The following is a 16715-nucleotide window of genomic DNA, read 5'->3' as shown; positions in this document are numbered from 1 at the left end:
TGCTTGCAATCTAGATTTTTAATGCTCTTTCATTACATATAAATAGGATTAAGCAGGAATTCATTATATTCCGTGCTGGAACACTTGACTGAGTGCACTACAGCTTGGAGTATTGTAAATGGTTGTCGTTTCATTGTAGTCAATTTTTATTGGTGTTTGTATAAAATGCCGTTGGTGTATAGAGGTCTTAAGGTAAGTTTTAATCTAGATATTTTTTAGTTAAAATTCTAGAAAAATATGATTCTTTTGTCATAAAGAGTAATATTAATTCGATTTTCTATAAAAGTGCTTACTATTTTAAATAATTATTTAAAAAATATATTGCTCTTCGGTATGAAAATATTATCAAATCCTTAAATCTTTTTCACTCCACTTCTTAAGTTGAAGACAATTATTATTAAACCTAGGAAGCAATGAAAGTTAATTAAAGACTTAACTAACCTTAGTAACCCAATTGGAAGTTTCAGTGAGTGTTTGTCACATAACTCAGGGGTCGGAGTTTGCACGAGTTCGGACTCAGGTTCAAGCGAACTGTGAAATGGGAAAGGATTTTGTTACCCGGATTTAGGGTTGCCAGGTTGCCAATCCTAATAGTCGGACAAACCGGACAGCTTAGTTAAAGGCCGCACGTTCTGCTATTGAACACTTAGCATCAAGAAATTCGGCGTTCGGCATTTTTAACCACCGACAAAAAAGGGGGTGTTATAAGTTTAACGTGTCTGTCTGTCGGTCCGTCTGTCTGTCCATGGCATCGTTGCATGCAAACGGGTGGACAGATTTTGATATAGTTATTTTTGTTTGAATATATAGAGCGTGTTCTTAGCTATAGTTCATCATCATTAGCCCTGTCAGTGCTGAAAAATTTGAGTTTGAACTACTTAATTTTTTTAATCGGGACTTGTTTTTCCATAATTTAACGTTATCACTTATCAGTTCAATAAGATGCGTAACATCGTCTAACATTTGTAGGATTTCTATTTAAAGCAGAGCTCTGCAAAAGCCGGTCTTTCTCTAATTTTGGCTAGACACGCAATCAAAAAGCCTTTAGTCCGGCTTTATCCGGACGCCTGGCAACCCTACCCGGATTAAGGTTTACTGTGATTTGTAACGTCAGAAAGGATAGAAAGATTCTAAGCCCGAAACTTTGTGATTTCCAAACTTTGAAAGCTTTGAAAACATTATTGACCCAAACACAAACAAAATTCGGTTACCTCGCGGGAACTGAACATTTTCCAGGATAAAGAGTATCACGGGACTAAAAGAATTTAGTCTATTTGAAGGCAAAAAAAAAAAACTAAAACACATTTTTTTTACCAACGTGTGGCGGTACCCACAATTCGCCTAACATTCCTGCATCGCGCTATCGAAGTTTCGGAGAACGGCAAGATATATACAACGTCTGAAATAACGTCAGTGGGCTTCGGCCTGACCGAGCATGCTATCTCTCTCGGTCGGAAGATCTTCCTTTTCGGCCGCCACGAACAACGTTAAAAACGTTTAACTTTGATAGTCTAATCGAAGATAAAAAACTAAAATACAGGACTTTAAAAATAAAATTTAAAAAATCTTTACAACGCCATTACAAAGTTACTTCGGAGTACATTTTTAAAATATTTATAGTTGGTTTCGAACTCATATTATACTTTACGACTTCTAACTGGCTGTAGTGACTCAACAATAGCAACTATTAAACACATTTAGTTTACGATATTTACGTTGTGGGATTCCGTTGTTTTTGAAACGCTAAAATAAATGTTATTCGAAATTCGGTCATTTGAATGGGATAAAATATATTTCGTAGGATTTTTCTTATTTCGTTCTCACCAACGAATTTGCCTTTACCTGAAATACTTTGAAAATACTTTGAAATTGCTATTAGAGTACACTATGGTATTAAATCTATTAAGCGCGTCATCTGGAAAAACCTAACGAGTCTGCTTATTTAGATTTTTCCAACTTATAAGATTTGATTCGATTTTCGATCGAAAAGTTGAATCGTTTCCCGATTGTGTCTGGAGTAGGGGGCTATAATAATTTGTAGAGGTTGTCTACCGTGTAACAAGCACGTCGGCGAAGACGTATGAGCTTCCGGTAGAGCGTGGGGCGGGAAAATGATACAGGAATGTACATCGAAGAAATTGATTTATAGGCAGTTGACGGAACTACACAGTTTGGCCGCGTTACGTCAAACCCAGCCGACAGATCACTACTAATATACATATAGACATAACTCGACTAAATGACGTAGGTCCTTCAACTGCTTATGAATCAATTTTCTCGATGGAACTATCGAATAAATTGGTTTATAGACTGTTGACAGACCTACGGCATTTGGTGGGAATTTGTCAATTCAATGATAAAACTCGACAAGGCTCTAAATGAACGTGGCGAAAAAGTAACTAACGCTCTGCCATAATACAAAAACGTCATTTTAGACAGTTCTCCTTTACGAGCAGCGCCACCGCCCACGTTCATTTATAGCCTTGTCGCATTGTAGCTGTGATCTGTCGGCTGAGTTTGACATAACGCGACTAAACTACGTAGGTCCGTCAACTGCCATGTACTCGTATCAACTTCTCTGGTAGTCTTCACAGGCCTGTAAGAGTTTTGTTTGGGGATTTTTTGGTTGTTTAAAACTTTAATAATAGAATGTCTGGTTACCGAAAACATCTCGCATTTTTAGTCTATTTACTTTTTTTTTCCCACGCCCAAGAATATTTAGTTACAACTTATATCGTTTCCACAGATGTGAGAACACGGTAGCGATATCTTATATCTGTAAACGAGCAATTCGTGTATATAAATATAATATATATACTTAATTGGAATCTCAGAATCGGCTCCAACGATTTTCATGAAATTTAGTATATAGGGGGTTTCGGGGGTGATAAATCGATCTAGCTCAAACTCAAACTCAACTCAAAAACAAAACTTTTTATTCAGAATAAATTTTTTCAAATATTCGGGGCTACACAGATGCCTACCACCGGTTCGGTTTCGGTTCGGTTCGGCTAGGAATCATTTTTAGAAAATGTCATTTTATTCGTATTTTATCGAATGCCAAGCAAAGCTCGGTCAAATAGGTAGTTTTTTATTAAGTGAGTGAAAGGGATGAGTAGGTAGCGACCACAAATTTTAGAAATAATTATTTTTACGTTCTGTGATAGTGACAGATCATTGACCTAATTTATATGTGGTTGTAAACCAGGCCATAACTAAAAATTAGGCACAAGCTTGCACTTGCTTCAATAGACGAAACCATATTGCATAGCATAAAGTAGGTACTTGTAACTTATTGTTTGTCAAAGTGTTCTAATACTTTCATTCTTTTGCAGGCGAGGAACAAGCCAGCAGACGGAGGCGGTTACGGCAACCAGAAGAATGCTTCAGGACAGAAGGCGTCGCAACCATGTCAGAAAGGTATGAGGAAAACCACTTTTCTTATTTTTTTAAATGAAATAAGGGGGCTAACATGCAAACGGGTCACCTGATGGAAAGCAACTTACGTCGCCCATGGACACTCGCAGCATCAGAAGAGCTGCAGGTGCGTGCCGGCCTTTTAAGAGGGAATAGGGAGGGTAGGGATGGGAAGGGACGGGAGTAGGGGAGGGTAAGGAAGGGAATAGGGTAGGGGTTGGGTCTCTATGAGTTTAGCTACAGGAAAAAACCCAATTTCACCAACGTCTGTTAGTGTTAAAAACTTCTTAAAATATCTCATGTCTTCTCTTAAAAACTAAAGAGGTAACGTGATACAGCTGATACTGATTCGAGCATAACTTTAACAGTTGTTGGTGAAATTGGGCCTTAAGAATTAAGATACGCTTTTCCACCTTGAATCTTGATAACAACTACATAGAGCTGGTTAATCAGATACATTTTTGTCAAGCTCAATGGAGAGTTTACTTTACTTTTTAAATGTTTCTGAGTGCGGCCATTTAAATAAGTCTGAGAAAACTACATCACATACAGTAGGATAACTCAGCCGCAATAGACATAACTACTTCTGTCTACTCTGACTCAGCCGTGTCTTTAAAATTAAACTAACTACATCAATATATAACTCAGCTGTGTCTTAGAAATTAAACTAGGCTAACACAGAAATAAGTTTTATGTGATCGCGATGTGATGCTGCATAGTTTTGCTACTTATTTATGTGATATTATGTTTCGATGCACCCGATGTTGATCTACAATGACTTTTTTATATCATGCCATAACCAGAGACCAGATATACTAGAATATCTGGTATCTGCCATAACTTAACTTTCCGATGTATTATCAGAGAAGTTGATTTATAAGCAGATGGCGGACTTACGTAGTTTGGTCGAGTTATGTCAAACCCAGTTGACAGATTACGATTACAGTTGAATTGACATAACCCGACCAAATGACGTATGTCCGTCAACTGCTTATGAATCAACTGCTTGCATGATTTTTTAAATTGTAACTTAAGTGTCTAAACAGAACATGCCGAAGTTACGCGGCCGAAGTTCCGCATAATTACGTCAGCAATGTCATGAAACGCATACAATATAACGCGACGTTATTTCGGCATTGTGTGTCATCGGTAATTTTAAAATACATTGCAGGCGTAATCATGCGGAACTTCTGCCACGTTTTTTCGACCTAGTGTTTTTAGACACTAAGCGACTTACCCCTTCACCAGGTGGTCCAAAAACGCCGGTCAAGCCGTCCGCACAGAAGGGGGCCGCGAAGACTGCGCCGCCGAAGCAGGCAGCCGCCGCCGCCAAAACCCCCCAGGGGAAGAAGAAGAAGGGTCACAAGCACCAGCAGTACGAGCTTATTGTTACTATTAACTTGGTGAGTGTTAAATGATCAGACAATCTCCTGATGATAAGCGATTTTACAGTTGGTTATTGTCATCGGGATTTGAAACGTTTTTACTTAATTTCGATTTACGCCTTTGGTCGTAATAAAATGCGAGCAATATATTTTAGTTTTTTAGACAATAATTGGAAAATATATAAAAAGACCTAGAATAGAATAGAAATAACCTAGAATTTCGTGATAGTGCAATAATTTCTCATTCAAAGCATAATATTTCCTATTATTTTACAATGAACATTGCAACTGAAATCTTTGCGCTTTAAAACCCACAGGAGAATTGTACCGTCGTAAATCCATTTGAGTACCGGCGCAACAAACTACCGGATAATAGTTTGGTCGCACTCCACCGGCCTTGCCAGGGAAAATTGATGTTTAGCACAAACTACTTAATTTCTAGCGCAGAACAAAGTGCTACTTGCATTCTGCCTGTGTTGGAAATTTTGCAACCCATTTTAACACACCTTAGGGCGCTTTTCCTGTCATGATTGTTGTCATCCGCGTGCGGATGTACTTTATCTTTTACTAAGATACTTTTACTGTAATTTTTTTTATTAAATAATGGGGCAAACGAACAAACGGGTAACCTGATGGAAAGCGACTGCCGTCGCCCATGGACACTCGCAGCATCAGAAGAGCTGTATGTGAATACGCTTCTTGAAGGTTTGCAGGTATTTACAGGTACTAGAGATCGCGGATTGGTCGAATTTCGATCTTAAATTTAATTATCTTCTTCTTTTATTTTTCTATTTCTCTTCTATTTTTATAAAAAAAACAACAATCCATTTTGAATTTGACAACAAACTTCAACCATAAACAAAGAACTAAGGAGTATATAATTCGTGTGTATATAGGCTTGTCAGTCAAAACATTGTAGTGTGCGCTTTTTAGTGTGTGTAATGTTTTATTTATTAAAATAATGTATGGTAAAAGCATAATTATAAAACAATATTAGCTCGATGCACTCCTCTATATAAACTAGAACTGTGCGAAATTTCATGCTCCTACGTTTTCGCATTTTTCGTAAAAAGGGTTCCAAAGTATATAGATTTACAGGAACCGTACATTTTCCTGCAAAAATTTCCTGTAGTCTACTCTATATCTATGCCAAATAAAAAAAAAATCGTCTACTATTGTTCGTTTAATAAGTTCGTTCGTTCAAAATTTTTTTTTCTGTTTTCTTCCACATTTTCCTCGCTCTTATTGGTACCGTACCGTACCGTGATGTTATATACCCTTTAGGTTTTAACCTTCCTCGATAGATGAACCATTCAACATAAAAGTAATTTACAATTCGAATCATATCCTCAATCATAACCTAAGATAAGCGCGTTCAAACAAACAAACTCTTCAGCTTTAAAATATTAGTATAGATGTAGATGTAGCCTTACCTAATCGTTAACTACTTTCGTCATTTACATTTCATAGTGGCACTTAATTATTATTCATGGGTTTTTCTGGATGCGTGGTCTTACACGCCGGAATTCTGTACTTTAATTGCTTATTTATATAGAGTTTATACTTAAATAGAAAGTAAGGTAGTGCTGCATAACGACAGTACAGTTCAACTAGTCATAACTCAAAGGACACTTTTTCGACATAGTTAATACAAAAATTTTATGAATAACCCTGTTGTAATAAATCCAAAAATATGTCATGACTTACGTTATACCTTAAAATAGAAGTACACAAAAGTTGCCATGAAAATTAGTTTAACGCAATCTTCCAAAATGTCAAATATTTCTCGCGTCGCCGCCATCTTGTTTGTCGGCCATTTTGCGAACGTTCCCGCCATAATTTCACGCGCTGTCGATACCCGCTCTGCGTAACGGCGTTATTTAGTGTCATAAAGATATTAATTGGATGTGCACAAGTTTTGCCTGCGACTCTGTCTGGGAAGATTTTTTTGTCAAATCTATATCTATATAATATATAAAAATAGATTTCCAATTGTGTTAGTAACGCGAACGCTAAAACTCGAAAACGGCTGATCCCAAAATATTCGTAGAAGTCCAGGGAAGGTTTTAAAGTGACACGAAGTTCACCGGGACAGCCAGTTAGTTATAAATATTAATTAATCTAAGCTAGAAAAAGTTGTAGGTGAAAATGTAATATTTATAAAGAAGTAACTTTTCATGTTACTTTTATTGAGTAGAAAATTTGATTGCCATTGGGTAGGAGTTAGGACATTCGTTAACATGCTTATCCCTAGTTTCTAGTACGGGTTCTGTAGAACAAACTTTTTATTACTATCAAGCTGATTTTATGTGAGTATCTTCATTTTGATAAGACGAACAACAATTTTATTTGCAAAAAAGTGGTAGCTAACAGAGATAGAAATGATTTAGTCGTTTGATTTGATGGACCTAAAATATGGATTGTTCTATTTGTAAGACAATGTTACTCAAATTATGTTAATGATCGAAAAGTACTGTTTACAAGGCTTTATTAATAGCCCTTTCAAAAATTATATCAAACATCAAAGCAAACAATAAATATGAAGTTTTAACTCCCTTCGCACCAGCTTTGTTAAGCGGATTGTCGTTATTTTGACTCTGTATAAGTTTTAATCATTTATTTGACAAGTATTAATAACTTTAGTCAAAACAGTTGAAAGTTTCTTAATTAGTTCGGCTGACGTTTCTCAAACTTTTGTGACGTAGCTTGGGAGTTCGGACTTAAATTCCAGTAGCTCTACCATGAGTTTAAACCTATAGTTTTTATCGACACTCGATACCGTACTACGTAAATATTTAGTATGGCAAATTTGACAGCGCCTCTAGCGGTCACTTGCGGAACTAAAATCGCCATACTAAATAATATTTACGTAGTCGGTATCGAGTATCGATAAATACTATAGCCTTAAACTCATGGTAGAACTACAGGTCATGACTGTACTAACATTGTTGAGTATAGACAGATGATGCATAAATGATGAAAAAAAACTTAATTTGTAACTTTGGTCTTCCATCCGAGTGACATCACTCTTGTGCAGTAATATTCAAGCTTTTTTTTTTTAATGAAATAAGGGGGAAAACGAGCAAACGGGTCACCTGATGGAAAGTAACTTCCGTCGCCCATGGACACTCGCAGCATCAGAAGAAGGTGCGTTGCCGGCCTTTTAAGAGGGAATAGGGTAATAGGGGAGGGTAGGGATGGGAAGCGAATTGGGGAGGGTAGGGAAGGGAATAGGGTAGGGGATTGGGCCTCCGGTAAACTCACTCACTCGGCGAAATACAGCGCTAGCGCTGTTTCACGCAGGTTTTCTGTGAGAACGTGGTATTTCTCCGGTCGAGCCAGCCCATTCGTGCCGAAGATGGCTCTCCCACGCTACCATACATATTATATCATAAAGAAAATTATTCACTATTGGACTAACTTCAGTAGTTCAGTGTGCTGTCTGAGTGCCTCGCGTAATCAAATTTTCCCTTCCTTATTATTATTATAGTCAACGAGCCAAAACCAAGAAAATCGTTCTGTTTTCTCTTCTATTTTGATCTGAGACGCTATTTGAAATTAGGATGATTTTATCAAAACCAAAAGCGTTGTAACTAATAAAAATCAAAGCTTCGATTGAAAATTAAATTGTGATGCATTAATTGAGTCGAAAACGATTTTTTGACAAATAAAAGAGCATCAACAATAATATTTTATTAGGAGGAAGACGGATTAACGTTTGATGATTTATTTGTTCTCTTTTGTGACGTGGCGTGTCAAAAATATTTCGTTCTGTTTATAGTTTGCGAGCTGGCCAAGAAGACTGTCATATTACTCGTAATATATTGCGTAATATGTGCGTGCTGTTGTTGGCAAAAATTGCAGTACACTTTGTCGACCTGTCACACGCGCGTGTCAGTGCCATACTCACTTAAAAATGAATGAATTCGAATTATGAATTGTGAAAAAAAGTAATCGTGTCATTGCCAAAAAAAAAGTTTCAATCGTTATTGATTTTTTTATAGTGCACGTTCTGTTACAACATTGGTTTATTGAACTGTTTGTAAAGGTCATTGTCACTCGTCAACAATAACATTTTTGAGACATTTAAGTTGGAGCAGCTGCATCGTGTTTGTATTTGAAAATGGATTGTTTTTTGAATTCGAAAAAAGAATACTGGCTTCTTTCGTGAATCGAATTTTAAGTGCGTCCTTCAGGATTTAAACATTTTCATTTAATTTTATTGTTAAGAACTTTTAAAAGTATGATAATTTCGTGAAAGTATTAAGAATTTCAAGCTATGGCGGCGTCTACTGAAGATATTTATAACAAAGAATATAAAAGAATTCGTAGACTCACAAAAGATCTCGCTCTTCGCCAAATTTCAGTACGTTTCATAATTTAAATTTTATTTTTATCTCATCTTACACATTTTTATTGTAAAAGCTCTTCAAACTTATAAAGTTATTTATTTCATTTATTCAAACATTTCAATAAAAGCGTTGAACGCTTTTATAAATCGTTTAGCAAAAATAATAAATAATAAATCTAATCATAAATAAAATAATAAATAATAAATCTCGCGCGCGCGCTCGACTAGATACCGCGCTGTATAGAAAACACAGATTCCCGAATGCGGCACCTCAATATTGTAGTGTGTGTAAAACAATGCACAAATATTCTTGTGTGCGTAGATAATCGGGTTGCCAGATACGTGACTGGTGCCCAATCAATGGGGAAAAATTAGTTGCTGTGGTCTTGTAATTTATTATTATTGTATAGTAAGTGCTGATTTTTCAATCACCAGATAAACTTTACCATTGGAATAAAGTCCATTCGAAAAGAATGCGATCAAATAACAACGTTGTTTAAGTCAACGAAATATAATGGGTACAATATTGATGAGAAAACAATACAAAAACAATGGTAGGAAGTTTAACGAAAGTTAAGAATGAGTCATAAAAAAGCAAAATTGACGTGGGAGATCCATGCTTCGGCACGAATGGGCCGGCTCGACCGGAGAAATACCACGTCCTCACAGAAAACCGGCGTGAAACAGCGCTTCCGCTGTGTTTCGCCGAGTGAGTGAGTTTACCGGAGGCCCAATCCCTTCCCTTTTCCCTTCCCTACCCTCCCCTATTTCCTTCCGTTCCCTCCCCTATTCCCTTCCGTACCCTCCCCTATTCCCTTCCCTACTCTCCCCTATTACCCCTTAAAAGGCCGGCAACGCACCTGCAGCTCTTCTGATGCTGCGAGTGTTCATGGGCGACGGAAGTTGCTTTCCATCAGGTGACCCGTTTGCTCGTTTGCCCCCTTATTTCATTAAAAAAAAAATTGTTAAACTTGTTTTCTCATTTGTTAGTACTGTATTGTGTACTTACATAAAATATAAACTGTATTTAAGATTTTTATTATAATATGATACTCATAATTCATTTTTATTAATACACATTCATGATCCAGGAACTTTGAAAACTTTTTGTTCCGTTGGCGGGATTCGAACCAACTACCCTAGCTAGAGATTTTAATGCGCTCATCCACTCAGCCACTATGTATATATAAAAAATAAGATATAATAAATAAATAAATAAAAAATCACAATCTCAGAAAAAATTAGGAATTTTTAGTTTATGGTAATTGGCAACACTGAACATCAAGCGGTACTCCGATCCGAATTTTCAGATTTATATTATTTTTCTGTGTTTATGACGATTTATATAATATTTACTGATGGTATGTGATGCCAGTAACTTTCTTGTTTCTTGTAGTGTTATTATTGCATAGTCTCACTACGCAAACTGGCATTTTGCTACGGACGTAACTTAAAATTTCGAAAATTATCGACACATCTACCTCACCCGAAGCTTGCGGCGCGACTGGCGCGCTTACGCCTTATCAGGCGTATGATTTGTTGCCGCATTTTTCAAGTACTCCGACGGTATCTAGTCGTAGCGCGAGCGCGAGACCAATCATTCATCTAAGGCGCATGTATAGTATACTTACTTAATACTTATCTATCTGTTACCTTTCAATGCTTAAACCCCTCAATTGATATTTTGGATCAAATTGATTTAACGGTTCGGCGGGGCAAAACGGTCGCTTTGGAGAATCATATTATGAATCATAATATGATTAATTTTTTTTTAAATCGCAAATAGCAAGTTTGCTTGCAATTCATGTCTAGTAATTTGTACTAATTTGACATTTGTCAGTTTGACAGTTTTGACAATTCATTTGCTGAATTGATTGAGAGGAATTGCTAAATGTGACCATTTTAGCCCCGCGGGTCCTAATAACCAAACTATGTGTAAAACGAAGTTTTTACTTCGTAAAATGTACGGTTGTCGCGCGATAAACAAATCTCGGCCAGAAAAAGTTTTAGGCAACATCTAGTTCTGAACAACACAAGCCCAACATTTTAGAACATGTCCCTTTTAAAAAAATTAAAAAAAAAATTACTACCATTAACGCGACGGAATTTTCCTCGTCAAAACGAGGAAAATCCGTTATTTTCTAAAAGACTGTTTTTTCCTACATGTTACCTGTTTCCTTACCATTACAATGTTTTCAATTTCAGTCAGAGTATGGACTTACGGAGGATCAAGTTGCAGGTAAACTCTCAGCTTAACAATTCAATTATTTAATTAGTCAATTAAATTCGAAATACTGTTTACCGCCTATACATAGATTGGTAAAGACTAGATACTTTAATAAATATATTGATACAGACTAGGTATTATAAACAATAGAGCTAAATATATTTTTTTATACCATTGTCATTGAATTGTACCAAACCAATTGAATTTGAGCGTCCGTGGCCTAATGGGTAGACCTTTGGTTCGCATTCCCAGAGGGTGCAGGTTCGAACCCGGGTGGAGGCGTGTACCTATGAGACATTTTCTGATCTCAAGTACATAATACGGACGTTCGTACGGTGAAGGAAAACATCGTGAGGAAACCCGCACATAGTTGGTCCCACACGTATTGACTAGTTCTTTCCTCTGGACTAGTCCGACTACGATGCGAAAATGCCGTATGCGGTTGAGCAACCATACGGACATCTAAAAATCTTGTCCCAGGCACTACAGTATATAATATACAGAGGAGTGGTTACTTCGCTCTGAAAAATACTGTATAAATCATCCACAACGCATGAAAAGGCCTAGTTTTTTTGTCATTGAATAATTGCTGGACAAAGGTCTTCCCCTAAGTCCTACTTTCTGCCGCTCTAGAGTTATCGTAGGCCAGCCCGGCTTGTCTAATGTCTGCATACAGATTGCAGCTGCTCATGTCGCCACCAGAGCCTATGCCATCCTATGCTCATAAAAACAACCTGCTACAGTCCAAAATATACATAGCCTGCCTAATTAGTTACCTGAGTTATAGAAGTCGATCTAAATGAGTTATAAACTACGTTATAAAACTTTTATTTATAGCATTAACTAACACACTAGTGAAAGATCGTTGTTGATATTTAATTTGATGTATTCTTTATAGTGCTGTAAGTTTTCCCAATAAAATAAAATAAAAATTAACAAATAAACTAATTCCAGAGTTCAAAGAAGCGTTCATGTTGTTCGACAAGGACGAGGACGGCACCATCACGATGGCGGAACTTGGCGTCGTTATGCGGTCGCTGGGCCAGCGCCCATCAGGTGAGATCCAGCACGTTTTATGTTTATAACTAGATGACGCCCGCAACTCCGTACTCATTTCCGGGATAAAAAGTATCCTATGTCCTTTCTCGGGACTCAAACTATCTCCATAGCAAATATCTGCAAAATCGGTTCAGCGGTTTGGTCGTGAAGAGGTAATAGTGAGACAGACAGACAATCAGACAGGTAGAGAGACAGACAGACACACTTTCGCATTTATAATAATATTAGTATTAGTAAGTATATTAGTATAAATTAATTATTACTAGACGTTCCGCGCGGCTTCTCCCGCGTAAATTAGGTATTTCACAGACAAATTAGTCCACAAAAAATAGTATATGATCCTTCACGTGGGTTAGGTTAGGACGGTCAGGTTAGGTTCTTATCTGTGCCAAATAACAGAAAAATTGCTCCAGCAGTTCGTGAGATAAGCCCTTTCAAATAATTTCCCCCGTTTTTTCCACATTTTCCTCTATTTCTTCGCTCCTATTAGAAATAGCGTGATAGGCTATCTAACACTGAAATAATTTTTCAAATCGGACTAGTAGTTCCTGAGATTAGCGCGTTCAAATAAGCCCTTTCAAATAATTTACCCCCGTTTTTTCCACATTTTCCTCTATTTCTTCGCGCCTATTAGTCTGAGCGTGATAAAATATAGCCACAGAAAAGTGAAATAATTTTTCAAATCGGACCAGTAGTTCCTGAGATTAGCGCGTTCAAACAAACAAACAAACTCTGCCGCTTTATAATATTAGTATTTAATTTATGTAATTGGGTAGTATGTATTGCATGGAATTGGGTAGAAACAAACTGATGGGGCGAACTGTAATGACAATCTTGGCTAATGACATTTACTTCTTCTCTCGCACCACGCGGCGGTCTATATTGTCCAGTATTAAGTTGACACTGGTGACGTGTCCTGACGCGAGTTTTACATTTTTTACCCATCCCAATTTTTGCTGAAATCTTTAACGCCATTTTTTCTGTTGGGGAAATGCGTTTACGCATCCCCGGCAGTCTGGGGTAGGCCATTGGGGTATGTGGGACTCCCCGATGCAGTTTGAAGGCTTCGCCCTGGCATACCCGCTAGGTTTTCCTGCTTTTTCGCTTAAGCCATGGGACTTATGGCAGAGTCACGTTAAATATTTATCACCATAATATTATAATTACAACAACGAATTATTTACAAAACAGCAAAAATGTTGATTGCTCAGAAATAGAAATTGGCAAGCGCGCGACGTTATTTAAAATAGTTATAAATAACTGTTTGTTAGTGTTATATGATTTCGTATTCGCATTGACACCTTTGATGTGTTTTATTACGTGATATTTTTTCATTTTAATAGTTTTCTTCTGAAAATAACGTTTAGTGGCGGCATTTCCGGTCAATCAAGAATTCAAGATCTCAATTCTCTTTTCTGTAAGCCGGCCCGTCTAGGCAATTTTATTGTCAATATCATGCCTTAATTTTATTGAAGAGTTTATTTGACAATTGGATTGAAGGCGCGCGAAAAAATTCGGAGTAAAACTATTGAGCAAAACCGTGTGTGAGTAGGTACTTAGCAGATTGTGATGTATTGACTTTTGCACGCCACCTGGATGGCAGGATGTTTAGAACAATATTTTATAATTTGAAGACCTATGTTATGCACTACATTCTTGCAATAAATATAATATGTTTCATTTCATTTAGCATTAAAGGCATGGGGATCGTGCGAACATTCCATTACATAACATATTTTAACAACACCTCTCGGGTTTTTGGTCTTGGAATTTGGAAGGGTGTTTTGAAAATATTTAAGAACTAGACTAGATGAGCCTCGCAACTCCATTTCGCCAAAATTCTTTTATCACACGGTTATCGATACGGATACGGTAAACGTACATTTTCCCGAGATAAATACTATCCTATATCCTTTCCCGGGACTCAAAGTATCTACATTCGTATGTCAGCAAAATCGATTCAGCGTTTTGGGCGTGAAGAGGTAACAGACAGACAGAAGCAGAAGCTTGGTGTTCTGAACAGAGCGAGACAGTACTTCAGTCCGTACCAACGCCTACAACTCTACAAGGCTCAGGTTCGGCCTCATATGGAATATTGTTCTCATCCCTGGGCAGGGGCGCCAAAATACCAACTGCTCCCTCTGGATCGTATCCAACGAGGGGCTGCTCGAATTGTTGACGGCCATAGTGTTTCAAACAGCTTGGACCCCTTGGAATTACGCTGAGGTGTAGCTTCACTCTGCATCCTCTATCGGTTGTGTCACGGGGAGTGCTCTGAGGAATTGTTCGGAATCATACCACCTGCAACTTTTCGCCATCGTCCCACGCAGAAAATACACCATCCTCATCACCTTGATGAGTGGCAGTCTTCCACCGTGCAATTCTCGCGTAACTTTCTGCCGCGCACGTTCCAGAGTATTACAGCCGCACACTGTAATACTCAGGAACGAACTGTCACCAGCAGTATTTCCGGACCTATACGACCTGTAAACCTTCAAGAAAAGAGCGTATTCCCTCTTAAAAGGCCGGTAACGCACCTGTAGCTCTTCTGATGTTGCGAGTGTCCATGGGCGACGGTATCTGCTTCAGCGAAGTACTGATTCATAGGCAGGTGGTGGACCACCTGCCTATGAATCAGTGTAATAAGACGGTATCTGCTTCAGCGAAGTACTGAATCAGTGTAATTTGATCGCGTTATGTCAAACCCAGCCGACAGATCACGGCAAACATTGAATTGACATAATTCGACCAAATGACGTAGGTCCGTCAACTTCCTATGAATAAATTTCTTCGATGGTGGATGGTAGATACATACAAAATTTCAATAAAATCGGTTGAGACGTTTTGGAGGAGTTTGCGCACAAACATTGTGACACGAGCATTTTATATATTATTAAGCGGTAACCTTAGTTAAAATATTATATAATAGTTATTTTTAAGCACTATAACTAAAGCACTTAAAATATTTAATAGCTCTAACTTTTACGCAGCCAATAGCAATGACCCACATCTTTGTATTGCTTTTAATGATTTATAAATTGACACTGTTTATTTTAATGTCTACTCAATTCTTCATAACTCGTTAATTAAACAGATTATTTATCTTATTTAAGTACTTATTTTAATTGCAGTGAATCGAGAAATATTAATGCCCACTTATTTTACTCCCAAGCTTTAATATTATCAGCTGTATGTAATATCAGACATAATTTACCTTGCATAATTTAAAAGCTGTATACCTTCGTAATTCGTTCAGGCTATATCAAGAACTGCAAGCCAGCAAGATTGGCTTGCAGATAAAACAATAATAACTTATAAAAATATTAATTCAACACATAAACTATTACATTACAATCAAGACATTTAACGAATGATCTTTAAAAAAGGTGACTCTTCACATTTGTAGGCCCCGACGAGATTCGAACTCGTGATCTCCTGTTTACTAGACAGGCGCTTTAACCAACTAAGCCACGGCGCCGATAATGTTGTCTGCGAAATTAGGCTACAGTATCAACAAGAAATCATGATATTTATTCAAGTTTATACAGGTTTCATTTCAAGGTAGCCAAGATAATCAAAAGTCTAGGTCAAAGTTAATTTTGGATTAAACATGTTGCTATCTCTTTCGTGATTGGTACTCAAGGAAGAGAGTCATTAACGGCCGTTCCCAATATTTGATCTATCTCTGGTTTTGCCCTACTAGAGATAGAAATAGCTCACAATTGACATAAAATATATGTCTCTAATGTCTAATGTGAGTTATTCCTATCTGTAGTAGGGCAAAACCAGAGAATGAGATAGATCAAATATTGCGAACGGCCGTAAGACTTTTCAATAAACGGTATAATAATATAATAAATAGGATTAGTATAAGGGAGCCTAAGGAGTTACTTTCGGCCGCACTGCTGCAGCCGCGCTCAGAGACGAACATTAATTACTTAAGTACTTAAATCATAAAATATGTAATTAACTCATTTAGACCCAAATGAAACTGAGCCATGGAAAATATGAAATTTCTTTATTAATTTATAGAAACCAATAAAATTATTAGGAAAACACAAAAATACTCATTTTTTTAAAATTCTTATATTAAAAAATTGCCGTCCTCAAATGGGGCCAATGGGATCATACGATGTGAAAATTTTCGATACATATTTTATGAATGTACCGTGTTTTCACACATTTATCAAATTGCTTTTGACTTTTTCATGACGTAATGCTAGCCTACCAGAAATACGCGATTGTTGGGACTGTCTTTCGGGTAAGTGACCCTTCA

General features: G+C 37.2%; 1 protein-coding gene and 1 non-coding gene across 7 annotated transcripts in view; one reads left to right on the top strand and one right to left on the bottom strand.

Annotated features, from left to right (window-relative positions):
* Positions 1 to 16715, top strand: part of LOC121732902 (neo-calmodulin-like) — a 158718-nt gene that overhangs the window by 136807 nt on the left and 5196 nt on the right. For 3 of the 6 annotated variants that reach the window (XM_042122927.1, XM_042122926.1, XM_042122925.1), the window contains 4 exons: positions 3336 to 3420; positions 4666 to 4820; positions 11359 to 11392; positions 12335 to 12436. In XM_042122927.1, the coding sequence (XP_041978861.1) occupies positions 3336 to 3420; positions 4666 to 4820; positions 11359 to 11392; positions 12335 to 12436 (376 nt within the window). Of the gene's footprint in view, positions 1 to 89; positions 193 to 3335; positions 3421 to 3785; positions 3792 to 4665; positions 4821 to 8676; positions 9169 to 11358; positions 11393 to 12334; positions 12437 to 16715 lie in introns of those variants that run through there. The other 3 variants (XM_042122928.1, XM_042122930.1, XM_042122929.1) reach the window with 3 other exon arrangements.
* On the bottom strand, positions 15844 to 15917 carry Trnat-agu. Its single transcript has one exon. It is a non-coding gene; the product is annotated as a tRNA-Thr (tRNA).

This window comes from Aricia agestis, chromosome 13 (assembly GCF_905147365.1).
Source record: "Aricia agestis chromosome 13, ilAriAges1.1, whole genome shotgun sequence".
Taxonomy (NCBI): domain Eukaryota; kingdom Metazoa; phylum Arthropoda; class Insecta; order Lepidoptera; family Lycaenidae; genus Aricia; species Aricia agestis.
Note: the sequence above shows the minus strand (reverse complement) of the source record. Positions and strands in the feature narration are given on the sequence as shown.